General features: G+C 30.2%; 3 protein-coding genes across 9 annotated transcripts in view; all 3 read right to left on the bottom strand.

Moving 5' to 3' along the window:
* Positions 1-395: 395 nt before the first annotated feature.
* LOC115882784 (nose resistant to fluoxetine protein 6-like) lies at positions 396-8,568 on the bottom strand. 2 transcript variants are annotated; one of them, XM_030901025.1, is made up of 13 exons: positions 8,058-8,568; positions 7,290-7,453; positions 6,324-6,466; positions 6,181-6,257; positions 5,929-6,125; positions 5,682-5,854; positions 4,153-4,321; positions 3,789-3,976; positions 3,073-3,181; positions 2,830-3,010; positions 2,617-2,759; positions 2,313-2,424; positions 396-1,213 (listed from the first exon to the last, which is right to left on the bottom strand). In XM_030901025.1, exons 1-13 carry the CDS (start codon positions 8,254-8,256, stop codon positions 1,158-1,160), a joined length of 1,911 nt encoding a protein of 636 aa, XP_030756885.1. In that variant the 5' UTR covers positions 8,257-8,568; the 3' UTR covers positions 396-1,157. The 2 variants fall into 2 exon arrangements, with proteins under 2 accessions (XP_030756885.1, XP_030756886.1); XM_030901026.1 differs by having other exon boundaries at positions 1,194-1,239.
* Positions 8,569-9,410: 842 nt separating this feature from the next.
* Positions 9,411-12,517, bottom strand: LOC115882743 (U-scoloptoxin(01)-Cw1a-like). Its single transcript, XM_030900968.1, has 3 exons — positions 12,235-12,517; positions 11,146-11,382; positions 9,411-10,018 (listed from the first exon to the last, which is right to left on the bottom strand). The coding sequence occupies exons 1-3, from the start codon at positions 12,289-12,291 to the stop codon at positions 9,800-9,802; spliced, it is 513 nt and encodes a 170-aa protein (XP_030756828.1). The 5' UTR covers positions 12,292-12,517; the 3' UTR covers positions 9,411-9,799.
* A 4,447-nt stretch (positions 12,518-16,964) lies between these two features.
* The window catches only part of LOC115882762, a 28,090-nt gene continuing 17,244 nt past the window's right edge, over positions 16,965-27,810 (bottom strand). The window contains exons 3-4 of one of the 6 annotated variants that reach the window (XM_030901006.1): positions 19,833-20,002; positions 17,230-17,349 (exon numbers count right to left, since the gene is read on the bottom strand). In XM_030901006.1, coding sequence (XP_030756866.1) covers positions 17,305-17,349; positions 19,833-20,002 — 215 coding nt within the window. In that variant the 3' untranslated portion in view covers positions 17,230-17,304. Of the gene's footprint in view, positions 17,350-18,784; positions 20,003-22,319; positions 22,938-23,396; positions 24,385-25,757; positions 26,455-27,810 lie in introns of those variants that run through there. The other 5 variants (XM_030901002.1, XM_030901003.1, XM_030901000.1 and 2 more) reach the window with 5 other exon arrangements.

Genomic DNA, 27,810 nt, shown 5'->3' with positions numbered 1-27,810 from the left:
TATTTTGAAATTAAAGCTCCTTCACCATATTGTCAAGAAACTGAATTGCAATACTGTGTAATTTTGGGATCATTATTTATTTTAAACTATCTCATACGCTTTGTTATACATATTTCAAATACAGTATTCAGTTAAAGTAAATATGTGTTGTAATAATGTTATCTCTAAAGAGTGGTTAATAGATAGGTATGATTATTATTTGTTTTACGTATTTTTGAAGTAAGACCTGTGTAGTATTGTGAAATATTTTTAGTAAGAAGATACCTATTGATTTGTTGCATCATTTGTTGAGATTGACATTCAGATACGTTCAAATATTTAATACTATACCGAGCGTTGCGTATAAAGACTATAAAAACATTGTATTCAAAAATCAATTGAAACCAAAACTTTTGAGTTTTTTTATATTAAAAACATTAACATTAAAAAAATAAATATATGTACACTACAAACATAACATCCTCACAACTATACATAACAAAACATCTTATATTTTTGTTGTGCCTACAACTTAACAACAATAAAATAAGTATAATTATAAATTCATCTTTATTATTATTGATAAAACTATTTGAGTCAAGTTCTATTGGTCCTCTCTGTTACATATAGGGAATGCAATCCCGCAAATGCGCGATCCCTCTGAGATTCCGCGGGATCGAAGTTGGGGGATTTATCTTGCGGGATCCGCATGATTGACACATTACTTACTACATTCCGGGCCGACGAGTTGGACCAGGTTTTAGATGCATTTATTGTGATGAAGATGCTGATGTGGTTTTCGAAAATATATTTAGCGAATTCTCTTATACAGGGTGTTTTATAAGAGAGTGAAAATTTGGCAAAGAATCTTTTTTACCGCAAATATACGAGTTTTAAAAAATCGAAATTTTTACCAAGTACGACGAATCTGTATTGAAAATAGAAAAAAAAAATTGATCGGTTTTTTTTGTTTTGTTTTAAGGAAAATACGACGTTTTTTCGAAAAATATGCATTTTTAGTCATACGTATGACCCGTTTGCGGGATTGATATTTTGGTGCGGGATTGCATTCCCTAGCTGGCAACAATGAATATAAAAATCGCGCATCGAATATAGCTTATAATATCTTCGGTTTCAGATATTCTTTATATATTTCTTATGAATGTTTTTATTTATCTTTAGGCAATATTGTTTTGATGATGTTCTGTTTCTTCATTTTTCGCAGGTTTACTGGCTGTAAAAAATAAAATTATTATAACACTAAAAAATATATTCGCAAAATTCTAAGGCAATTCTAAGACCAGATATACAGGGTGTCCGGAAATTAATGCAACAAAATTTGGTCATAGATTCTTGAAAAGAAAATAGGCGACCCGTATTTTTTATTTTTGGCCAGTGGCCCCCCTTTTCGGATTCACAGCCTTTTGAATTTTGCCCCTAAAATGAGTTTTTTTTAATATCTCAGGGGCCTGTTGGACGAAAATCACTAAATTTGGTATACGTTGTTTTACCATAAAATGACATTTTTTGAGGCTATTAACTTTTTTTTTATCAGTGGCGTCCCTACGGTGTTTAAATTAAACTAAATATTATTGAAGAAAAAAATGGTACGCCACTGTTTTTTTTTAAATAAAAATTATTTTTAAAATCTACATTAAATTTGGAACAAATTTGATCTCTTGACTGTTTTTGCGTAAAAAAATAAAAAACCATTTTCATACATGACCAAATCGCTAAAATTTTAATGTAAATTTTCATTGTAAAATTTAAAAAACGGCAATTTAGAATTTTGGACATTTTGGTTCGCACTTAGGTAATAAAAACAACATTTTGGAAAATAAAAAATTATTTTAAACTTAAGTTTGCCGTTTTAAAAATTTTGCCATTGAAATTTACGGTAAAATTTTAGCGATTTAGTCATGTATAAAAATGGTTTTTATTTTTTTACGCCAAAACGGTGCGTCGTACGGAAAAAAGTCAAGGGATCAAATTTGTTCCAAATTTAATGTAGATTTTAAAAATAATTTTTATTTAAAAAAAAACAGCGACGTCCATTTTTTTCTTCAATAATATTTAGTTTAAATACCGTAGGGACGACCAAAAAATGTCATTTTATAGTAAAACAACGTATACCAAATTTAGTGATTTTCGTCCAACAGGCCCCTGAGATATTAAATAAAAACTCTTTTTAGGGGCGGAATTCAGGGGGCTGTAAATCCGAAAAGGGGGGTCACTCGCCAAAAATAAAAAATATGGGTTACTTATTTTTTTTCAAGAATCTATGACCAAATTTTGTTGCATTAATTTCCGGACACCCTGTATTAAATACTTACTCTTGTTTGAAAATATAATTTTTTCTAACGTTATCATTGGGGATTCAAACGATAATGACCATAGAGTACCAACCAATAAGCTTGTCAGAAAATGGCCACACCATAGGTAAAACTATAAAAAAAAACTTTATGAGATATTTCAATATAAATTCAAAATATTTTTATGTATTCTAATATACATATTTCAAAACATTTCATTTCAATATACTCTAAAATGTATTAATAATATGTACTCACATTTATTTGTCCCTAAAGTATTGTATTAGATTTATTATATTTAGTACAGTTAAAATATAATACTTACAGCATTATAATCAGAAAGATAGGTGAGACCCCTAACTGATAAATAGTACGGTACCATAACGCTCCCGTGTACAAGATAAAGACAATATGTCAGCTTTCCAAGCACCTGCATGAACCCATTTGATAAAATCCAGTTTATTATTCCTATTTAATAAAAACATTTAAATAATTATTCATTGTATAATTTTTTATTATAATTAAATTATATTCTAACCTCCTTGTCCATTAAGGCAGCTAAAAACCAACCAGCACAGACATATACACCAGAATGTTCTGGTCAAACAAAATCCGATAGCTCTGTCGTTGTAATGTGTCGATCTGAAGCTCATGTGGTACAAATATACGCAAAGGTACATAATTACTAGTACTACACACCAAATCATGAAGTTGAGTCTCTAAAAATATTTAAAAAAATCTTAATAGAGGTTTAAATCGAATTTAAACAATAGTTCTGTACTTCTGGTAGTTTCTTGAAGTTTTGTCTGTTGTGTCTGACGAATATACCGAATGTGAAACCTATGAAGTAGTCGCCTAGTCTTGAATGAGTGTCATATTCATCCAAATTTCTGGAATAATTAAAAGATCCTTAAAAGTTAATTATTTTTTTCGTATAATAAAACATCTCGTTAACGAAGTATTTTTTTAAAAATTACTCGAAATCATCAGCAAGTTATTAAGGCATTGTGTTAAAAATGTATAAATGTCCTTTATACAGGGTACCTCTGAAATAATTGCATGTATTTGAACTGGTACTAAAATTTTTTTTTGATGAATTTATTTTGAGACCACTGTAAAGTTTATTTTTTATCGATTTTTAATCCTTTGTTGGTCCAGTCCAGTTGACGAAGATTTCTTCTAGTGTTGCAGTTAACAGATTTGGGGATATTTATTATATCAGTGTCCATATACTAATAATCCTAGAATAAGGTACTGTATTTATTTTTGGACATACACTAATACATTTCTAGTCATTTTGGCGGTTTTCTAAATGTTTATTTGTTTAAATTTGCAAAATAAAATGTAACTAACTGATATTTTCGATTAATTTTAAACAGATAATATTTTTGATTTGTTCAGATCTACCACCTCTTGAAATACTTGTTCTAATTTAGGAGATACCCTGTATAATATAAGTAAGAAATGCATAAAATATTCTAAAAAAATAAAACTTACGGGTCATAATCCTTAAATTGGAGTTTAACATATATCGCGGCGGCTACAAACAAAGCATCCAATACTAGCATGCTTATGAATGCAATCTTGGGACTTTTCTTGTAAATGACAGCTATGGGAATTAAAATCAGAGGTGCTATTAGGTAGAGTTGCATATCGGCAGATACGTACCATAGCTGCGTCATACACTGAAATAAAAAACGGTAAATTGTTTGCAATTTACTTATTCTGATTCAAAAAATACGTAGTTGTTCTATGCCCGCAGAATATTGGGACACAGGGTGATGGGACACAGTGGGTATGATGAGATGAACGAAATAAAATACGAACAGTTAAAATATGAAAAAAAAGATTATTAACTTACCAATTCCTCTCTGTTGTAATAATTTTGAACGTACAAGAATAAGGACCACCAGTATTTGTGACAGGGTATATTCAATGATTTTAAGTTATAATTAAATACAGGGCCCTCTCCTACGTAACGACTAAGGAATGCCACGTAGAGAAAAAGCATCAAAAGGGCAGGAGTTAACCTAAAATCATTTAAAAATTATTGTAAAACACACTTTAGTACCCTAAAAAAAAATTTCAAAGTTCCTGTAAAAAATTTCGTTGTTTTTTTTGCAATATACAAGGTGTTTCTTATATTAGTGCAAGTATTTTAAATGGTAGAATATTTCGACTTCATAAACACGCTTTTTTTGGCAAAAAAGAATTTTTGAAAATTTTATATTTTTCGGGAAATTAAAAAATCTTTCACTACCGATCATTGACGCCGTTTTTTTATCGTATTGGTATAATATTATGAAATAGGTTCGATATATATCTGATTTAGTATAGAGCCAAAGTAAGTGTTCATTTAATTATATTATTATTCATCACATTATTAACAACAATATGTAATTCATATCCTGAAAAATTATGCACAAATGAATCACAAACAGCGTTGGCGATTTCTTGTCCATGTGGCAACACGGTTTGATGATGCCAGTTGTTCTCAAAATGTAAGAATTATTTTTTTTTCTGACTTACAAAGTTAAATAACTCGGTTTGTATTTTCAATTTATTTTAAAAATGGTAAACAGAAAAATGTTTTCTTTCCTTTTATTGTCCAGATTACAACCAATCTCTAAAATACTTGATGTTATTTAAGGGACACTCTGTACTGTGTTATACGTATATTTTTTATTTTATTGATTTTATGGAAAGCACTGTTCATTAAAATGTTGTATCCTATGTTATAAGGCTTGTTTCTCTCTACAATTTCCTGTCTCACAATGTACCGTTTGTATCGGGGAAGGGTTCATAGTTTCATAGTTGTCGATTTTCGAAAGAAATCAGTACATGTAATTATTTCGTATATTTTTCATTTTATTGATTTTATGTAAACCACTGTTCATTAAAATGTTGTATCCTATGTTATAGGGCTTTTTTCTCTCTACCAAGCTACCACCTAAATTTCCTGTCTTACAATGTACCGTTTGTGTCCGGGAAGGGTTCATAGTTTCATAGTTGTCGATTTTCGAAAGAAATCAGTACATGTATATTATTTTAAAATACGATACAGTATGTCCCCGGATTCTCTCTATAAGAGGAAAAACTTTTTTATTATTAAAATTTTGAGAAAAATGCATTCTTCATAAAAATTTTGCTTGTTTTAAAATGGTTAATCCAGTTTATGTTTTTCCATATTTCCATATGGTTTTAGAAAAAAAATTAAAAAAAAGCATGAAAATATGGTTTGGTTTTTGCAAAAAGGATTAACCATTTTGGAACAAGCAAAATGTATTTATAAATAATTTTTTTTTTTTCAAAATGTCAATAATAAAAATAAATTTCTCTTGTAAAAACAACTCGGGGACATACTATATATTTTATGGTCTTAAATATTACCTTAAATATCTATGAAGTATCATATGAGGCACTGAAGAAATCTGCCCTAATACTGATTTTTTATACTGGCCTTTAAAATACGAATAAGCCAGCAAAAATCCAGATATAAAGAAAAACGAGTCTACAGCCAAGTGAGCTGACGTAATGTAGTGTGAATATCCATAGTACATCCACTAAAAAATAAAAATAAACATTAAAGCGGGTCGCACACTCAACGACATACCTGCCGGCATGTTGGTCCATTTACATTTTTTCCCATTGCCACATTGAACAAGGGCAGTTCTGTTAAGCCTACAGCTCCGTGTCCTGCAATAATCCACATCATGCTGATACCCTTGATACCGTGAAAACACAGAATTTGTTGGTGAGCATGCTTGGTTGTTTTGAACAGCTTTTTACCGTTAGTGTATAGAGAAAATGCCACCAAAATAGAGTGATATGGTTCTAAAAGATTACAAAAATGTAGAAAAACTCGTAAAAATATATTGTGATGTCTTACTGGAATTTTTCAGATACAGATATACATCATAGATTGTGGAGAGAAGTATTAGATGTCCTATTGAGCAAAAAATCAACCTAAAATAAAATTATAAAAATAAATAAATTATTTTCTACGAAACAAGAAAGAAAGAAAAAACTTACAAACTAATAATAGCTCCTTTATCTAAAGTTGTATTATCTGTATTCAATGAACATTTGTCATCATAAAATGTGGGTATACTTGTTAAATTTATTAAATCTTCTGCAGTGCATTCGTTGGGAATACAGATCGATTGAGCTAATAGCTGAAAATAATATACATACAGGGTGGCTCATACATACGCGGAGGCTCCAAAGAGAACGACAGTTTGTGTTGAAATGAAATTTTGTGAGCATATGTAGGTTAATTCAGAGCACTTTTTAAAAAGTAACTTCTACAGGGTGTCCCAAAAAAAAGTTACATATCAAAGTTGTGTTTTTTGTAATAGAACACCTTATATATTAATTGATTTTCGAATTCTGGGAGAAAAATAAAGGTAAGTTTTATAAGAGAAGTATATGACTAAAATGTAAGGTTTTTGACATATTTTTAAATTACAATAAAAGCTACCAAAATTGGAATTTACCCGGTATAGCCTAATATGTAATTAAATTAACTATTGTACTTTATGTCAAATTAAAACTTGATCCAAAAAGTTATACAGGGTGAAACAAAATTAATATTAAACATTTGTCACTTTTAAAAGCATGTTATTTTTTATTTTAAATGGAACACCCAGTACATTATTCTGATATTCAATGGAGAATCCATGTCTCTTCAAAATACAATTAAGGTTGCCTACCCCTCAAATAAAGATTATCCTAGATATTTTCATTTACATGATTTGATCTGAGTGGATCTTTGTTATTTGGTAAAATAACAAAGATGGCTGGTGATATGTCTGACGTTACTTCATCATAGCTGTCTAATTAATCCAACGTTTTTTTTAGATAAAAATAGAACTCGAAATTGATTATGAATTATCGATTATTTTATTTTTAAATGTAATTATTTACAGTGTAGATAAGAAAAAAAGATCCGTTTTTTTTTCTTACTATTTTATTGAAAATACTAAAAGCCTTACTTACTGTTTCGTTGATTAGCAGTATTAAACCACCAACACAGTGTTTACCTAACAGTTTAAAACCGTTTTCTTGGTTGATATCAATGCTCATACATTCATCCCAGTCACCTAGGTCTATACTGGATGCTACCAGCAATCCAGAGTGCACCTTGGACCATGCATCAGCCACTGCAAACCACCAAAAACTAATTAAGAGTTCATTTCAATAATTTTTCCGAAAAAGTAACAAAATAAGCGTTCAGCATTTAACGTTTTATGTAAAACTGGCTAGATATTTTCACACAAATGAAGAAAGAAATTAAAGATAAAGGATTATACTATATCCGTTTTGTAGCACATTTTAAGAGAACTTCTTTATTTTTAAGATTTCGATGTTCAAACATCAACAAAGTATTCCTTAAGTTTGGACTAAAATTTTCTCGAAAATAAAGACATAATTTAAAATTCCGTTACAATACGGAAATAGATTGAAGTTTTGTGATTACAGCGATATATAATTTATATGGTTTTGTAACAAATTGCTCGTTATTTTATGGCAAATGCTGAAACTCTGCAAACCTTAATCAAGCCTTAATCAAAGCATGTGTGTTTTGAATTTTAGGTGGGGCTTTTAAGCCACACCTAAATTTTAGAATTTAGGTGTGGCTTAACACGAAAGGATCTGGCTAAGCCTAAGGCAGATTTCTGAGATATAATATATATTTCTATATAAAGTACAGGGCGCAATAGACTCTTATATTAAAAAAAACTACACAGAAAAAGAAATACTTACTTTTAAGAGCATCCTCAGGATGATCTGCCAAATATACCAACTGTTCATAACATCTTAAATTCACCTTCAAGTCATTATTGCTACTTTTAACAGATTCTAACACGTTTTGAAAGCTAGGAACATCAATATCGGTAATACTATTCACTTTGGACACTAAAAACACTAAATAGAACACTACATAATCGAGAGAAATCTTCATTTTAGACTTTCAGGCAACTATTTACTATCAATAGTATAAGTTACACTAAATAATCAAATATTGTCCTAATCAAAAACCGTACATTAATTTCTTTTAGTGACGTATTTGTATTATAGTCGATATCTTAAGTGTTATTTTAATCATTATTTAACTATAGCACTGATACTTGATCTAAAGGAATCAGATAAAAGAATTATTTTTTCGAAACAATTAAAAATATATCGACTAAACCAAACAGGAAAAGATTATAATCAAAAAATCAATAGAGAACAATCAAAAATAATGTCAGTTTGGACAAGCTGAAGATGATTATTAAGAAATAATCACAGTTGTTACTATAAATAAGAAGATAATTCTAAATATTTCTATTTAAGTGTCTATACCGGGTGGTGTATCGTTGTAGGAAACAGGAAATCCCATGCAAATTTTCAATTGACCAAATTAATTTTCAATTGACCAATCTCAAGATATTTAAAATGGAAATAGTCAATACATGTCATTATTGACGAAAAGAAGAAAAAGTTATTTCACTGAAATAATAAATTTGGGAATTTTTTATATTTTTAAATTAATCATAATTTTTTCTGCAAAAAAATGATGACAAAACAGTTTCTGTTGAACTTTTGGCACAAAAACTTTCAAATTTATGATCTCAGTCTAATAACTATTTAGTTAACATGTTTAATTTATGTCAATGAATGACAGGTATTGATAATTTCGATTTGAAATATCTCCAAAACCAATACTCGTAGCGATTTTTACCAAGAGACGTTTTTTACGTAAAAAACGTCGTAAATGTATATTTTTTTACTCAGTAGTTTTATACAGGTACGGACGAAAAGTTATTACTCTTCAAACCAGTTAAAAAATATGTAGGTGGCGCCCTGTACTAGTAGGAGTCATATTGACATCAAAATCAAATTTCTCACTTCAAAAAAACCCCAATTTTGATCCAAATATTGACGTTACTCCAGAAAATATTTGGAAAAATCGAAATAAAAATGAAACTTCTACACCCTGTATCTCCGAAACTAGGCATTTTAGGACATACATTTATACAAACCTTTTATCTCCGGAATACAGTTCGGATCACCCTGTATATTGTATAGTATTAAATAAAAGAACTTTTTAATTTACTATAGATTTATTATTTGTAATAAAAACAAATTTCTAATATTTTTTTTTCTTATTTGACAGTCACTCTAGGCCACTAGGACACTAGATCTAAATTGTTCAGATCTAGGAGCAAGGGTCAAAAAAGAATTTTATTCCAAATAAAAAATAAAAACTGGAAACATTTCAGCAAAAAAACTGTTATAAGTAAATAAAAAATAAATAAAATTAAGTAGCTTCTTGATTTTACTGTCCAATTTGGTCAATTTCGTAAGCTTCTTAATGAAATTTATTTAGGATTGGTCATGGTCTTAGAAAAATAAGTAAAAATAGAGAAGCTCTAAAAAAGATTCTATGTTTACTTATTTCTCTGAAAATCATACGGTTTTAAGACCGAAGAATTTGTTAAAATCTTGAAATTAACTAAAATTTAAGCTATTTTTCCCTTCCTTGGTATGGTCCTGGCTAGACTCTGCGGTACTTCGGCTGGTACTGCCACCTCGCTGTCTTCTAGTCCGCTAGATGCTGACGGTAACTCAGTTCCCGAGATTTCCAGCTCAGCGTTGCCAAAGTTCCTGTTCAAATCGTAGAATCTTGGCGATTCTACACAGTCTATCGACTCATCTGAGCGAGTGCATGTGAAGATTTCCTAAAATAATTCAGATTTAGAGAAAATTAAAAAAAAAACATTAAAATGTATAGTTCATATCAAATAAACTCACGCACGGCGTTGCCAACTTTTATAAATTTTCTTTTGATCAAAATATTGTAGAAAACAAAAATAAATTAATCCGATATTTAACCATATAGTAAATTTTTGTTATTTTTAATATAAAATTCAATTAAAGTGATTAAAAGGTACTCCCTCAATACAAAAAGAAATGCAACGAAGTTACAATTAAGGAATAAATAATAAAGCAAATTCAATGCAAATTTCACAGGTTTGAAATGACGCGTAGAAAATTGTGACGTCACCTATCACCATTTGACTGAATAGTTGACAGAGGGCGCGAGCCTCTGAAGAATAATATTATGGCGTGTCTAGTTCTCTGCTACCGTATTTACACCATATATCTTAAAATCACGTTAGATTTTTCTATTTTTATTAAAATCGTTAAAAAATACGTTTTTATGTGGGATTATTCTTTATTACCCCCAATATTAAATTTACTTTTATATTTTTTACTACGAGAAATTAAAACTTAAATTTTTATTATTAACAGGTTACTGCCATTTTTATCGAAGCACTAAACACTACCAAAGTTATTCATTTTGCGTTTGGCGTTGAATACTTTCAGTTTTCAATTTTGTTTTATTGTGCCCTCTTTATTATGCTTGAAATGAAGGGTGTAAAAGTTTGTTTTGCAAAGAGCTGTCTAAATAACTCTGAAGGCTCTCCAGAAAAAGTTTTTATAACTGTTCCTTTGGATGAAAGCCGTCGAAGAGCCTGGTTTGAAGCGGCAAGACAACAATGTGTCAGCAAAAGTACAAGATTTTGCTGTGAAGATCATTTTAACGTAAGTTCCTCAAGTTTTATTTGACAATTAATTTTATATCTACATTAAAATACACTTAGAAAAAATGTTTTTATTTACCTTTGTACCTGGTGACAAACCGCGACACTTTTGATAGGTGACGTCAGAGATAGCTAAAACGGTATTAGCCATTTTAGAACAAAAGCTCAAAATGTCAATAATAAAAAAGTGTTTCCTCTTTTAAAGACAATTCGGGGACATACTGTATTAGATCTGGCTTTATAATTTGTGAAATACCCACTTGATTGAAAATCGTTTCCTCTGGGCAAATGAAACTCCATCGGAACATCTGGCTGCGGCCATCTTGATATCTCATGGGCAAACAAACGTGGAACAGTTGACAGTCGTTTTCTACGTCAGCATAGTAGCCGTAGTCACGTCCTTCGCAGCTGAAAGAATCACTGATTTCCGACCGGATACTTGTGGCGTTGCTGGGCAGAGTCAGCAATTGGGCTGGCAACATCTGCTCAGGCATTATCTGTAATGCAGGAGAATGTATAAAAGTAATGTTAAAAAAAATGGTCAAGAGCGAGTCGGACTCGTGCACAAAGGGTTCCGTACCATTCATTATCTATACAACATTAGACCTTATATTATTATAAACTTTTTTTCCGATTTGGCTGAAATTTTGAACGCGCGTATAAGTAATTAAAAAAAAATGAAGAAACAGTTGTCGATTTTCGAAAGAAATCAGTACCTGTATATTATTTCCTATATTTTTCATTTTATTGATTTTATGGAAAGCACTGTTCATTAAAATGTTGTATCCTATGTTATAGGGCTTGTTTCTCTCTACAATTTCCTGTCTCACAATGTACCGTTTGTGTCCAGGAAGGATTCATAGTTTCATAGTTGTCGATTTTCGAAAGAAATCAGTACCTGTATATTATTTCCTATATTTTTCATTTTATTGATTTTATGGAAAGCACTGTTCATTAAAATGTTGTATCCTATGTTATAGGGCTTGTTTCTCTTTACAATTTCCTGTATCACAATGTACCGTTTGTGTCCGGGAAGGGTTCATAGTTTCATAGTTGTCGATTTTCGAAAGAAATCAGTACATGTATATTATTACATATATTTTTCATTTTATTGATTTTGAAATGCAGTTTTTTTCAGTGATTGTTAATACGTTTTGAATTAACAGGTAAGACTGCCAGGTAAAACATTAGGTGTAGACATTATTTTATCTATTTTAAGTTATATATTTGTAACTTATTTTATTTTATAACAATTTAAGAACGATTTTATTTAAGATTTACACATCTAATCGGAATAAAGGTTGAAATATGTTAAAGTAAAATAATTTTGAAAATTATTTGGTACTTACCCTGGGATAGCTCCACACTGCACCAACCAAAATCGGAAAAACCCACAAAAACTGCATGATGTACGACCACTGTCCTGTAGTACCGATCGCCACGCAACTCTGTGACCACTGTGTGACACCACAGGAATAAAAAAACTTTATATAGTGGCCGAGAATAGTACTGCAAGCGCTTTTTAAGGAGTACCAAAAGGAAGGAGTCCTCGATAGCGTTGACAATCTGCACCAATCGGAGGATAGATAAGAAAGTACCTAGGTGGTGGGATTGAGTACCAAAAGTTTCAAAAAATGTCTATATGAAGTTTTGAACTGTTCAGTGTTATGGAAAATTTGATACTGTGATGTAACAAATAACAGAATTCGAATAATAATATACAGGTTGTCAAAAAAATAGTGTATCTAACTGCGGTGGGTAATTCTACAGATAAAAAGTTCCTATCAACATACCGGGTGTTGCATCGTCGAGCGGGACATAGGAAATCCCATGTAAATTTTAATGGGGTCAATTATTGGCTTCCCTGATTATTTTAGAGAATAATTCTATTTAGGTTTATTGAAGAGCACTAAAACCCACATTCAAAAGAATAACTTTAGATATTTTTGATTAGCTGGTTTACGAGTTATCGCCGATTTCTTTTTAAATATTTCTCCTTTCTTATGGCCCTGTATTTACTTATGAGCACCAGTCAAGGTAAAAGATAACTGTCAAATGAAGTTGTCATTTCAGAAATTTACCTATTTAGTGCTTTATTATTATTGAAAACTCATTCCTACATCGGAAATCTTAAAGATGTATTTATAAATACAAATTAATATGAATTTAAGTAAAATAAAGTAATCAATTACTATTAAATTGCTAGAACTTTAGGATTTAAGAAGATGTTCAAATATTCCTCCATCGACTGCTAGACAATAACCCAGGCGATCATAAAATACTCTTCTTACATTCGCTAGTTGGTAAACTGAAATTCTATTGCATTCGGCAGAAATAACATTTTTTAACTCGTCTAGATTTGGATATTTTTTATCCTTGTATATCCTGTTTTTTTAAATGGCCCCAGAGAAAGAAATCATTTGGCGAAATATCAGGAAACTTTGCTGGCCAATTTACTGTATGATTTAGGCCAATAACGTTTCCGTTAAAACTATTGTCTAAATATTCCCGGACAGCCAGGGTACTATGTGCCGGGCAGCCATCCATTTGGTACCAAACTTCCTGATTTTCCCTAACACTTTATCATGTAAAGCAGGTAAAATATGATTTTCGAGTAGTTCCAAATAATATTCTGCATTTAAATTTCGCGTAAGAAATAATGGCCCGATAATATTGTGTCCGAATATCCCTGCCCAAACATTTACTTTCTGTGGATATTGCGTCCTTGTTTCGACAAGCCTGTGTTGGTTTTCTTTGTTCCATTATCGATAATTTTGAACATTGGGTTCATTATTTAAAGTAAACATGCATTCGTCAGTGAAACATATGTTTTTTAAAAATTCCCTATCCGTGTTTTCTCTTTCCATCATATCAAAACAAAACGCCTGCCGCCGTATTTCGTCCCCATCTCGTAGCTCTTGGTGCTTTTCATATTTGAAGGAATAGTATTTATGTCGTTTCAAAATTCGAAACGCCGTAGTGTGATCTATTCCTATTTCATCCTCAAGATGCTGATCTTTCCATCGTTCTCTTCCACGCACAATAAAACTTCCAAGTCGGTATCATTTCTTGCACCTACTCTTTGTTCCTGCCTTGCTTCTCATCTGCAGTTATTTATTAGGGTACCTTTGGTCTCAAATCTCTGGATATTCCTTGCGATTGTAGATTTTCCAGGTATCTGTCTATTCGGATACAGAGCAGCAAACATGTCCGACACCTTTTGATAACTATTTCCTTGATAAATACCATGTAATCATTAATACTTTTTCTTCGGTAGTGTAATTCATGGCTAATATTTTCGATGTAGGTATGAGTTTTCAATAATAATAAAGCACTAAATAGGTAAATTTCTGAAATGACAACTTTATTTGACAGTTATCTTTTAACTTGACTGGTGCTCATAAGTAAATACAGGGCCATAAGGTAGGAGAAATATTTTAAAAATAAATCGGCGATAACTCGTAAATTATATCTAAAGTTATTCTTTTGAATGTGGGTTTTAGTGCTCTTCAATAAACCTAAATAGAATTATTCTCTATAAAATAATCAGGGAAGCCAATAATTGACCCCATTAAAATTTACATGGGATTTCCTATGTCCCGCTCGACGATGCAACACCCGGTATAAGATAACACACTAGTACCATAAATAACTATTTTTATTCTAGTTTCAATATTTAAATAAACATTTATTATATTGTTAAATTAATTAATCATTGAATTATTAAAGTCTTTTATTGGGCCCATGGTGGTCGAGTGCATAGAAAAATTAATACGGGCTAGTAGACTGACCTCCGGAAATGAACGAAGCAGTACCTCTTTGAATATTAAGTTAAAAATCAAGTACATTAACCCGATGAAGTACTAGATATCAGTACATTGTCTGTCGTTCTTTTTCGCTGGTCTTTTTGTGGGAATGACATACATTTGCGTACTTATTCTATACTTATTACGTTTTTAAAATTCCTTCCAGTACCTACCTAATACCGTATGATCGAATAAAAACGGCGTCCAGTTGGCTTGGAAATGACGATCGATGACATTTCCCATATAAATTTACATATAGAATGACAGCGATCTTCATTTCATAGCCATCGCTGACGCCGTTTTTATTCTATCATACGGTAGTACCGTTTGATAACATTTATATTTTCCAATTTTTAATGTTTTTTTTTATTAAAATATCCCTATAACAACCCTGATATAATTCTAAATTACTATAAGAGTAATTTTTATTGTAGTAAATTACAGGATTTTTTTTCATATTAAAATAGCACAAGTAGTACCCATCGAAATGATACTATTAGTCATATCTACGTTAAATTTATGGAACAATACTCCCAAATATGGACGACACAGGTATATATTATTCTCTTTCTCTTTTTAGTACTTAAAAATTCGTAGGTTGTACAGTTGTACAGACATTATAGTATTTTATAATCGATTTATATATCCTCAACACCAATTACCGAGGAATATCCGTTAGTTTTATGAATGGGCAGTACCCAAAATAATGAACACGGCGTCTGCCTTATTTTAAATAGATTTTTGGGTGCCTTGTGTTGGCCCACTAAAATTATTTAAATTTTAGGCAGCTTTTTTATATATCTACCAGTAATCAAATATTCTGAAAAAAAAGAAGTAAAAAATACAATCATTAAAAAAATAAATTTATATAATACTATAAGAATTACTTACAATATTAAATTTGCTTTACTAAACAAAAATAAATAAATTTTATAATATAAAAAATAAATAACTTAACATTTATATTTATAAAATAATATTAAATAGACTAGAATTATATATTGTACGTATTTACAGAAACTTTAAATTTTAGTCAATATTTGGTGCTTAAACACTATCTTGTTTTTTTAACATAAAAAATATTGTAATAAATAATAAATCAATAATTTTGTACAAATGACAAGACTTAAGAACACCCATAGTTCATCAAAATAAAAATATCTACTAATTCTATGAATTCTTTTGACATAAATGTGACTGTAGATTGTAAGATGGCAGAACAGTCTCTATATTATCTACAGGGTGTCCCAGACTGAGCGTGCATTAGAAGTTTTTCAGCCTGGGACACCCTGTATATCTATATTTATAACTACTATAACAATAATACAAAAATACCATATGATCGAAAAAAACGGCATGTATTGTTTTCTACATACAGAGTGTATCTTTAAAAGGTACATACACTTATTAACCATCCATTTAACATAAAAAGGTAAAAATATCACCATGTGCAAATAATAGCCTCAACGAAATAAAAAAAATGACGTCACAGTGGGCATAGAAAGAACATTTTATTTCAAACTTTGCTATATCCATCACTGGAAGGTGGCAAAAGCAACAACTGTTATAAGATGTTAAATTATATATACTGGGTGTTGCATCGTCGAGCGGGACATAGGAAATCCCATATAAATTTTAATGGGGTCAATTATTGGCTTCTCTAATTATTTTAGAGAATAATTCTATTTAGGTTTATTGAAGAGCAGTAAAACTTACATTCAAAAGAATAACTTTAGATATTTTTGATTGGCTCGTTTACGAGTTATCGCCGATTTCTTTTTAAATATTTCTCCTTTCTTATGGCCCTGTATTTACTTATGAGCACCTGTCAAGGTAAAAGATAACTGTCAAATGAAGTTGTCATTTAATAGTACCTAAATTAATAAATTATTGAATATTGTAATAATACTATAATTAACCTTGTAATTGATTACTTTATTTTACTTTAATTCATATTAATTAGTATTTATAAATACATCTTTAAGATTTCCGATGTAGGAATGAGTTTTCAATAATAATAAAGCACTAAATAGGTAAATTTCTGAAATGAGAACTTCATTTGACAGTTATCTTTTACCTTGACTGGTGCTCATAAGTAAATACAGGGCCATAAGAAAGGAGAAATATTTAAAAAGAAATCGGCGATAACTCGTAAACGAGCTAATGTGGGTTTTAGTGCTCTTCAATAAACCTAAATAGAATTATTCTCTAAAATAATTAGGGAAGCCAATAAGTGACCCCATTAAAATTTACATGGGATTTCCTATGTCCCGTCCGACGATGCCACACCCGGTATATTTGTATAGAAATGATATTTCTACGCTATACAGATCATCACAGAGTTTTGTTATTAACTGAACCATCCAGAATGATCATCCACACCCACGTGATCATCGTAATGATGATCGTGATGCGTATCGTGATAGTAAACCACCGGTTTCTCATCATGAGAATGCTTCTTCAAACTTGAAATATACTTGAGTATGGAAACAACAAGATGCGCCGTGCTGATCAGCAGAAGTTTGCCCAGCATGGCAACGCTGGCCAGCTTCAGCAGCAGGAACACCTTGGCTTTGACGGCCATGATGAGCAGGAGCAGATGAATGCTCTTCATCATTTTCTTTTTTTCTTCCTTTTTCTTTTTCGATCTGGCAACACCTAGAAATATTTTAAAGAAATATAATTCCTGTTTTATTTTTGTGTGATTTTAAACAAATTTAACGCAAAGAAAGAGTTTTTATTAAAGAAAGTACGTACAGTTGGCAATGCGTATGGTGAATTTACCGTTTGAATAGACGGTATTAGACATGTATTACCATACTGAATCTTTTGTCCTGAATACCAAACTAACACAAAATAAATGCTAAGCCTAAATTTAAATTTAGTGATGTCAGCACACTTCTTGATCCTACATTTTTTTTTTGTCTTCAGTGTAATCTGTGGTAATACACAGTGTGGTCCGAACTATGTCCTAAAATGCTTAGTTTGGGAGATACAGGGCGTAGAAGTTTCAGTTTTATTTCGACTTTTTCCAAAGAACTTATGAAGTAACGTATTGGCGTTATTGATTATTGACGTTAAATATTGATTTGGATGAAAAATGGTGTCTAGGAGTTTTTTGACATGAGAAATTTGATTTTGATGTCAATATGACTCCTACTTATAGAGGGCGCCACCTACATATATTTTAACTGCTTTGTAGAATAATAACTTTTCATCTGTACCTGTATAAAACTACTGAGTAAAAAAATATAATAATAATAAAAAATGTATTTTGGTGGTCTGCGGTTGAGTACCAAGATGGGCCTTAGGGCTTTTGTTTTTTTAAAAATGAAAAATAATTTAAAAAAAAACACATTTTTTGAATAAAACTTTTACATGAATTTCTCTGTCATTACATTTCATAGACTTGGTTATCAAACCGAGTTTCCGTAGATTACTTAAATACCTACAAATTTTCTAAAAAAAAATAAAAATTAACACACTTTTTTAACACAACAAAATAATACTAACTACACAAAACTAGAAAACGTCATTTTTACTGCATCACAAGCAAAATAAAATTAATATGTAGCCAAGAGTCATAATTCAGGATTTCTCTGGGGGTGCCCAGAAGAACAAGGGGGGGCCCGGCACCCCCGGGCACCCCTGTAGTTACGCCAATGTTCATTATTGACAATGATGATAGGTAGTGATAATTTCGATTCCAAATATCTCGAGAACCGTTACTTGTAGCTGTTTTTACCAAGAGACCTTTTTTACATAGAAAACGTCGTAAATGTATATTTTTTACACAGTAGTTTTATACAGGTACGGACGAAAAGTTATTACTCTCCAAACCAGTTAAAAAATATGTAGGTGGCGCCCTCTACAAGTAGGAGCCATATTGACATCAAAATCAAATTTCTCATGTTAAAAAACTCCCATATACTGATTTTCATCCAAATATTGACGTTATTTCAACAGTTATTTGGGAAAAATCGAACTAAAACTGAAACTTCTACACCCTGTATCTCCGAAACTAAGCATTTTAGAACATACATTTATTCGAACTTTTTTAGTTATTTTTATCTGCCCAATATGATGCCGAAGTTTCCGGAATACAGTTCGGACCACCCTGTATAGTATGATTTCGGCATTTAAAATAAATTAAATTGGCTCAGAAACGAAACATCAGAATGAAAATCTAATAACGTCAACTTGGAGAGCAAATTATGTAAAGATTTGGAAAATAATTCAAAAAAATATATATATAGAACACAAACAGTTAAAAGAATAATTGGTACAAACTTTCGCGCCATGATTTTCAGGAGATGTATATTTGGTTGCCTGATGGTAAACAGAATTCTTACTTACAACATCTCCTAATTCAAGCATAAGAGCCTAGGTGGTACCACTATACCTATAATTTTTAAAATAATTTTTATAAATTTAATTATTGTAATATATTCTGGTATAAGGTTTTGCATGTTAAATTTTTCACTTTGTTTTTTATGATATATTATGATCTATTGAAAGGATCCTGTACTACACAGTGATCTACTCTAACTATATACAGGGTGTTCCAATAATAGGATCCCTTGTTGCAATAATAGGACACTGTGTTACAATAATAGGATTTGATTGATGCCCTCTAACGGAAAAGAAGTAATTCAGAAGTAAATAACGCGCAATTAACTAATTTTAATTAAAAAAATACGTAGTTGTTCTACGTCCACGGAATATTGGAATTTCCTGTATATTTTGTAGGTCTGTTTTGGAAAAAACATGCTTAAAAAAATTCAGAAATAAAAAAAATATTTGTACTAAAATGTATGTCCATGAATATTGGGAGACCCTGTATTATTGTATTCCCTATGCTGTAAATAAAATTTATAATTAAGAATGAAGTATTCTAAAAATTTTATTATTACTAAACACTTAAAGTTATATAATAAATAAATTAAAAAACACTATTATTTACAAATTTATCATTCAAAAACAACTCAAATATCACAAACTCATCAATTTTACTCATGTTTTTAATGCTTCATATGTCCGTATTTAGCTTTGTTGATTATCCCTTGAATTAGAATGGAAACTAAAGCTATAACGTGTAGTTTCAGGGATATTGCTCCGGCAACCAGACCTAGCAACCCTACCAGTACTACCACAACTCCGATAAGGCCGATTTTGAGCAAAATTAACTTCATAGCAACGTCCATGAGGTATTTCTGCAAACCAGTTTTGAAATCGTCATCTTCGTCCTTTTTTCGTGTCTCCAGTTCAGTTTCTTCGTTCTTCTGTTTAGTTTCTTTGGTTTCCTTGATTTCTAAAAGTTTTATTAGATTATTTTAGTCGTTTTTTTGTACTCCATAGACGGATTTACAAGAATATTGCAACAATAACACATGAATGCTTTTGTGGATATAATCAGTTAGGCGAGAAAGATGTTTGTTATAACAATTTAGTTCACTTAGTGAAATTAAAAAGATGAGACTGACCTAAATGATGTGGAATATTCTATAGAGTTAACTGTTAATGTTACAGTAAAACTATATTTTAATATACAGGGTGGTCCGAAATGCATTCCGGAAACTTCGTCAGCATATTCTGCAGATAAAAGTAAGTAAAAAGTTCGTATAAATGTACGCCCTAAAATGTTTAGTTTCGTAGATATAGGGTGTAGAAGTTTCATTTTTATTTCTATTTTTTCTAAATAATTTTTGAAGTAACGTCAATATTTTGATGAAAATGGGTGTTTGGGAGTTTTTTAACATGAGAAATTTGATTTTGATGTCAATATGACTCCTAATAGTAGAGGGCGCCACCTAAATATTTTTTAACTGCTTTGAAGAGTAAGAACTTTCAGTCATTATTTAAGTCAATTATACGAGGGAAAACAAAATGTTGCTATTTTAGTGAAAGTTTGAAACACCCTGTGGAATATGTTAAGACAGCAAGGAGTTTAAAAATAATTTTATCATCTAGAAGCATCCTTTTTTCATAGTTTCTTTTTTGGTTTATTTCAATAGCTTTGTTTTGCTTTGGGTCTCAGTCAACTATAAATTATGACATAATGGTAAGTTTCTCTCTATATTAATTTTCCTCTGAGTATTTTGTATGAATTTATTAATTTATACAGGGTTATTTAAAAAAAGGAACATTAGTGCAAATAATATATTATTATTTACTTTCGATGTATAAAAAAGGACGTAAAAAAACACAAAATAAAATTAGAAAAAGTCTTTAATATTATTTAATAAAATACACAATAATTTTTGATGCAATATGCATTACCGAATAACATAAGTGTTTGCAAATAAATTAAATAAATTAAATAAATAAATAATGTATTAAATAAATGAGATGGTGACTAGGTGACTCAAGCATATGGCCTAACCAATGGCAAAAAAAATCTAAAATTTAAAAAAAATCTTAAAATAAATAAAACTAAAACTAAATAATATACGCACATATTACATTAGTTTACTATAGTACTTGTAGAAATTCGTACTTCTAATTATATGCATATTTATAGTACTCTTACACGTCTTAACAAGCTAAATAGTTGCTTGTTTTTACCATAGATTAATGAGGTTGATTTTCTACTGACCTAAATTCAATCAAACGTTTTTCTACATCAAAAACATTTAATTGGTTACCATTGAAACCACATAGGACGTACGATGTTGTCGATTGGGCATTTTGAATTTATTTAATTATAAAACAATAAAATAAATAATGTAGAGACTGTTCAGTCATCGTTCACCGTTACGTCATCGTTATTTGTCAAAAAATATGAGTTTGCGGGTGTGTCTGAAATCAGTTTGTATTGTTTAGAAAAAGATTGAGAGAGCTCGACAATATATATGACGTCACGTTGGACGATGGCTCAACATTCTGTACTACAATTTTAAAAGGCAACGTAAATCTTAATAAAAATATCCAAAATAACACCGTAAATAACATTATTATTCTATTAATATAGATATATTTTTATAATTTCATAAAAAACAAGTTGAAAAATTATATTATTTTGTGAAATTACAAAAAATTCGCAAGTGAAATATAATATAACATAATTAATGTTTAAGTTACTATTAAGAACTTAAATACAAATACCTAATGATATTTTTTAAGCTTCATTTATTTTGTACACAATTTGTTTAAAATTATTTCAAGAAAAATATTTTATTAGATACCTTAGATTTACAATAACAATATTTAAGAAAAAAATTAAAGGCAAAAATAAAATTAAAAATAAAAACATAAAAATAAAGAAACAGAAAATAAAAAGAAACGTGTTGGTAAATACAGGGTGGCTCGAATTCGGCGCTCATCATTGGGATTTCGGAAACCGTAAGAGATACAGGGAGACAAAGTTGCGCAATTTGATGCTCAATAAAATGCCGTATTGCATTTTGAAAAATTCCGAATACTTCCGAATATATTCGAAAAAAAAAACGAAATTTTCAATTTTGTTTTCTATTCTTTCCTGGCTTTATTTGTTAAGGTAACTTAAAATGAAAAACACATTTTTATGGCCACTTTTTTTGCTCTATAACTCTGTGTGATTAAATATTGACTGTGACGTTTCTGGCGGCCATCATCAACTTAATTTTTTTAAATACGAACCTGATTTTTTTTTCAATTTAACGAAATCTCCTATAGAAAAGGGTGTTTCCATTTAAAAGCGTCGAATTTGACCCACCCTGTACATAGTTCTCTTCAAATGTGTCCGATTTACATACAGAATTAAAACATTCCATGTACCGCTACAGAGAATCATCTACTTTAACAAAAAAACATCATGAACTCTAACGAAACAGTAGGTTAGTTTAACCATGATGACAATAATCCAGAAGACTGTTGCTTCTGACCTCTGTAAGCTAAATTCGAAGCATAATCCTTCCTCGAAGCATAGTCTTTCCATCCGCTCCAATCGTCCACTGGCACATGTTCAAAATGAGGATCATCCTCGTAGTGATGATCGTGGTGAACGTCCTCGTGGATCACCACCTGATCACCACCGCTTTTGAACAAGTGCCAAACCTTGGCCGCTAAAAGAGCCACTGCCCACATCACAGCCACCACAAACTTGAACATCAGGAACGAATTGAACATGGACAAGACTGTGTTGATCATGATCCATAATACAGCGGCGTAGAGTAAGTATTTGATGAATCTGACCAGTTTTGTGATGATGCCTTCCTTGTTTTTCTTTTTTCTCAGTTGTCTCTTTGACTTGCTCGAGCTTTTTCTGGCTGTAAAATTATTTATAGATTCTTTTAATTGGTCTTCTATTCAGTAGAAGAAGCTTAGTTATAGTGTAGGATTGATCTTGTTTTAATATGATTTGAAATTTGAAAATAGCTTATTTTTACGTACATTCCATGTGAATGTCATAAATTTTATATAGGTAAAACATATAAACCTTTAAATGTTCGAATTAAAGAACATAGAGCTTATTTAAGAAAGGGTGATTTTCGCAAATATAAGATTTGTCAGCATTTATGGGTCACAGGGCACAGAATAAAAAAAAGCGATAGCCTCTAAAAGAAAAAATAAACGAGGTTTTTTAATACAATAGAATAAATATAAATGTATTGCTAATGCATCTGTAGATGTTAGTAATGTATGACTATCGCTTCTTTGATTTTAATGAACATAAGTCAAAATTAAAAACAAATTGAAAATAAGCATACAGAAAGTTTGACTCTCTTTGGTTTTACCTCATGTAATTGTTAATTTTGTTAAGTTTAACTCGATGTAAATGTCATTTTAACAGAACGTCAACGTTTTTTATAGACGTACCTATCAGTTGCAAAAACTAAAGGGTTCTTGAATATTTTTTTTATTGTTTTTGGCAATTTAGACATTAAAATATTTTTTTTGCGAATGCTGTGCGTGTGACAAAAGAAACCAAGAGACATAATTTGTTCTAAATTGAAAGGGTATTCTAAAAATAATTTGTATTTTACGAAAAACCATATGGACACTATTTTTTCTTCAAAAATATTCAGTCGATACCCCATACGAACGTCACTGGTAAAAAAAAATTGAGAATATTTTCCACGGTCTTGCAGAAGCACCCTGTATACTTAATGGCACAAAAAATTTTAGTTACTTATTAACAAAATTTTTATTTATTATATGAATGGCACTATGTAATTATGTGTATTCTAATATATAAAATTCTCCCCCAAAACGGCTTAACCGATTTTGATGAATTTTTTTTTTTTGGACAAAATTTTTTGTTTTTATTTTTTTATGATGTAGCATTAAAAAATACATACAACAAAACAACGTTATTTAAGTCAAGCTAAATCAAAATTCTTCAAATACTAAAACAAGATCTTATCCCAAAATCAAAATCACAGTATATTATCGTTCTTATATTTAACTGATTTTTTTCTCTTTCGATTTTGTTCACATTTTAGTCGTGATGAATCTCGTGATGGTGATGTTGTGAGCTGGCGTATTTCTTAATAGCCAAGAATTTGACCAGACCAATTGCAGCCAAGCATTTAAGGGCCAAAACCCCCACCCCTGCCAGTGCTGCCAACACTGTGCCAGCTAGTGCAAGGGCAGCAATAAAAATAACAATCTTTAAAAACACTATGGCTTCATTAATCAGTTCTTTTTTCGTTTTTCCGTCTGCGATTTTGTCGTTGTGATGGTGTCCTTTGGCATCACTTTTGTCCTCGATCACTGAAAGAATACAATGATCACACAAAGTGAATTTTGTTGTGAACACTTCCGGAAGTCCAACCTGGCCACCACCGCTTGCGGGTGATATGAACATTTGCGTACGCTTTTAGGGAAATATAAACAACATAAAACCAGTATATTTACTTACCAGTAAGGTATATATACAGGGTGACATTATTTAAAAAAAATTTCATATGAGTGATCACCCTGTATATATTAAAAATGACACCCGCAAGCAGGATGATGACCAGGTTGGACGTCCACAATATATATGATTTTTTTACTGCACTTAAAGTCGTACGCAAATGGTTTTGAAACAACATATTGAAAAAAATGCCTGGAAATTACGGAAAAACAGAAAAAAAAACATTTTTTCAGTATGTTGTTTCATAAAAATATTAAAAACTAGTCTAAAAATACGTATATAACCTCATACACACCTTATAATGAGTCTGATGAATGTTATGGATGGATTTGGATGATCTTAAACCACTGCACATGTCACTGAATGAGTCACACGAGTCATGCTTTTGAGCTATGGATGGATTGTTATAGAAATCATGCAAAATGCTAATATGAATGGTCTTTAGTGTTATAGGCTGTGAAAATGAAACACTAATAATACACCAAAACACTTAATAATACTTGATATCATATAGATGTATAAAGTGTTTTGGTGTATTAGTGTTTTATTTTGCTGTTGTAACACTAAAAAAGTTCCAACCCTCAACTGTAATAATGATCATTAGTGTTATTAAAAATAATATCATATTAATCAAAATTATTTTTTAAAAAATTATTATAACATAAATTTAAAAAAAAACTCGAAAATGTTTACTAAAGTTTGGTTTAATAATATAAAGAAATAATATATTACAATAAATAAAAATAAATAAACAAGAGACTCACTAATTGTTCTTCTAAGATAGTAAATTTGTTGTAAATGATGCGACCCTTTTTTTAAACAATTTTATAAATTAAAAATTATTACATGATTGTTTTTTTTAACAATTTGCGATGTGATGAAAAAAATATTTTTTTTTCCTCAATAACAACATAATATACAGGATGAGTCTTAAATAAGTGCAAATATTTTCAGGGCTGGTAGATCTCGATAAAAGAAACATATTTTCCCTTTACCGTTTTCCAAATAAATCTAAAATAACCGAGTTATTAAAGTTTGAAAATTTAAAATAATATTTTTAAAAAATTTTGACAGCCGCCGGATTTTTTCTGTATTTGAATCCATTTTAGTGCCGTAACCATGGTAATATAAGAGGTTAAGAAATTATACTGTAGGAAAATTTGCAGTGAATAGGCAGTTCTAAAAAGTTTTCTAAAATATACAGGAAAATTTAAAAGAAAATGCACGCTTTTCAATATCTTTTTGCGAAAAAAAAACAAGATTAACCCCTTAAAATACTTGCACTTTATATAATATTATGAAATAGTGAAGTTTGAAGTCAAACTAAGTTTTCTTTTAATTGTTCACGTAATTGACAACAATATGGAATTCGGACCCTGAAAAATTATGCACAAATAAATCACCAAGAGGCTTCAGAACTTGCTCAAGTGTTAGTCAAGTTTTTTACTCGTTAAAAATACTTTCTTTAACTATAAAATCAACCACATCATTTAAAACAAGCCAGTTTTTTTATCACATATTTATCTGTCCAGAATACGCCATTTTGGTTGAGTCTCTAAGATTCCTCCCTACTCCGTTGTATTCCCCTCCATAAGGCCCACCCCCTACCGCTCCAGGGGGTGAGGAATATTCATCCCCACCGTAGGGATTTTTATAAACAATCTCCTCGTGATGATCGTCGTTCTTCTTGTTACGGAAGTTTGTCCAGAATTTTACAGCCTGTATGGCGAATGTTCCGACCGAAACCAGCAAAAATTTGAACTGGATAGCTGTCTGAAGAGCTTTCAGTAAAATACCTAGTTTGAGGAACACGACTAGAGCTATTAGAGCTACTTTGGCCACTCTGTAGAAAGCTTTTTTCGGTTTTTTGTTCTTTTTCTTCTTTTGTTTCTGGTCCAGTTCTCTGGACTGTGCCTCTGGAAGGTCTGTGATGAGGAAAAAAGAAATTAATGTTAAAAATAGTAAAAGAATTATAGATTTCCTGATAAAAATAAGCTTTATTGTTTTATTTTCTTTAATTTTATTCTTGTTATTTATACTTTTCTCTATTATTCTTATTTATTATTTAAATTAGTTTTAATTATTTTTATCAGGAAATAGCTATGTCTTTTAATGTTGTTAGTGATTACAAAGTGTTATAGACATGCTACTAAAGTGTGAAATATTAGTGATATTTTTGTTAGTAATTGATTAGTTGTTAATAAATATAAAAATATAGTTTTAACTAAAAAGAATAAGATTCTTCATGCGTATTTTAGTTATAATTATTATAATTTTATTTTTATATAAAAATTTTCGATAGTTTAGTACAAAAGTAATTCATCATAGTAATTCGAACATGCTGGGTATATATTCATTATTTTTATATAATTTTTTATTTATTTCATGCGGTAAAGTTTGGCCAGACAGGTTATTCGTGCAGTTTTATGTAATAAAACTTTTTGGTATACTTACTCCGTGCATATATTGTGTTATAAATATTTATAATTATTCTTTTGGTGATTAAATTTGTTTTTTTTATTGTCTAATTAGTATGGTGGTGTTTTGTGACATATAAGCGAGTTTTTGGTTTAAATGAATTGTTTTGTGATACTATAAGCTTAAAAAAAATTACTAGTAGCTTAATAGCCGTTGCGAAAAACTCATCATTATCATTTTAAACGGGAAAGCGGTAGTAATGGCCCTTCGTGTCCCTTAGGTGCTATTAAGAAGGTGAGTTTTGTCGATGTAAATAATAACTGTTTATATATTTATAATTATTTTTTTTTGTTTTCTAAAATATTTTGATTGCAAGAAAATATGTAAAAGTAGGCAACGCTGTGCCGGTCAAGCTTAATCACGTCACTAAAAGTTTATTTGGTATTATCTATAGTTTATTAATTTTATACATTAAGAAATACAGTATGCTAACATATTCCAAGAAAAAATCCAATGCTTGAAAGGAATATGTTTTATAAAACTATTCATATTTTTTGTAGATTTTTATTTAACCTTAGTATTTTACAGCAATATTTTGGTAGAGTAATAGTTAAGAATAACAAAAAATATGGATAGAAAAAAAATGACACTAATAAAGAATTTTTATTTACCAAAATATTGCTGAAAATAACCCTCCACATTATATACAATAATTAGTACCATACGATTGAAAAAAAATCGGCGTCAAAGAAGGCAGGGGAATGACAATCGATGATAATTTTGACCAGGTCAACCCCTAGACGTCTTCTTGGTTTACCTGGCCGTCAGTGTTAATTTTTGACAAATTTTATGTAAATTTTTAT

Source organism: Sitophilus oryzae, unplaced genomic scaffold (assembly GCF_002938485.1).
Source record: "Sitophilus oryzae breed Bouriz unplaced genomic scaffold, Soryzae_2.0 scaffold_179_pilon_pilon, whole genome shotgun sequence".
Classification (NCBI taxonomy): Eukaryota; Metazoa; Arthropoda; class Insecta; order Coleoptera; family Curculionidae; genus Sitophilus; species Sitophilus oryzae.
This window is presented reverse-complemented; position numbering and strand designations above follow the sequence as displayed.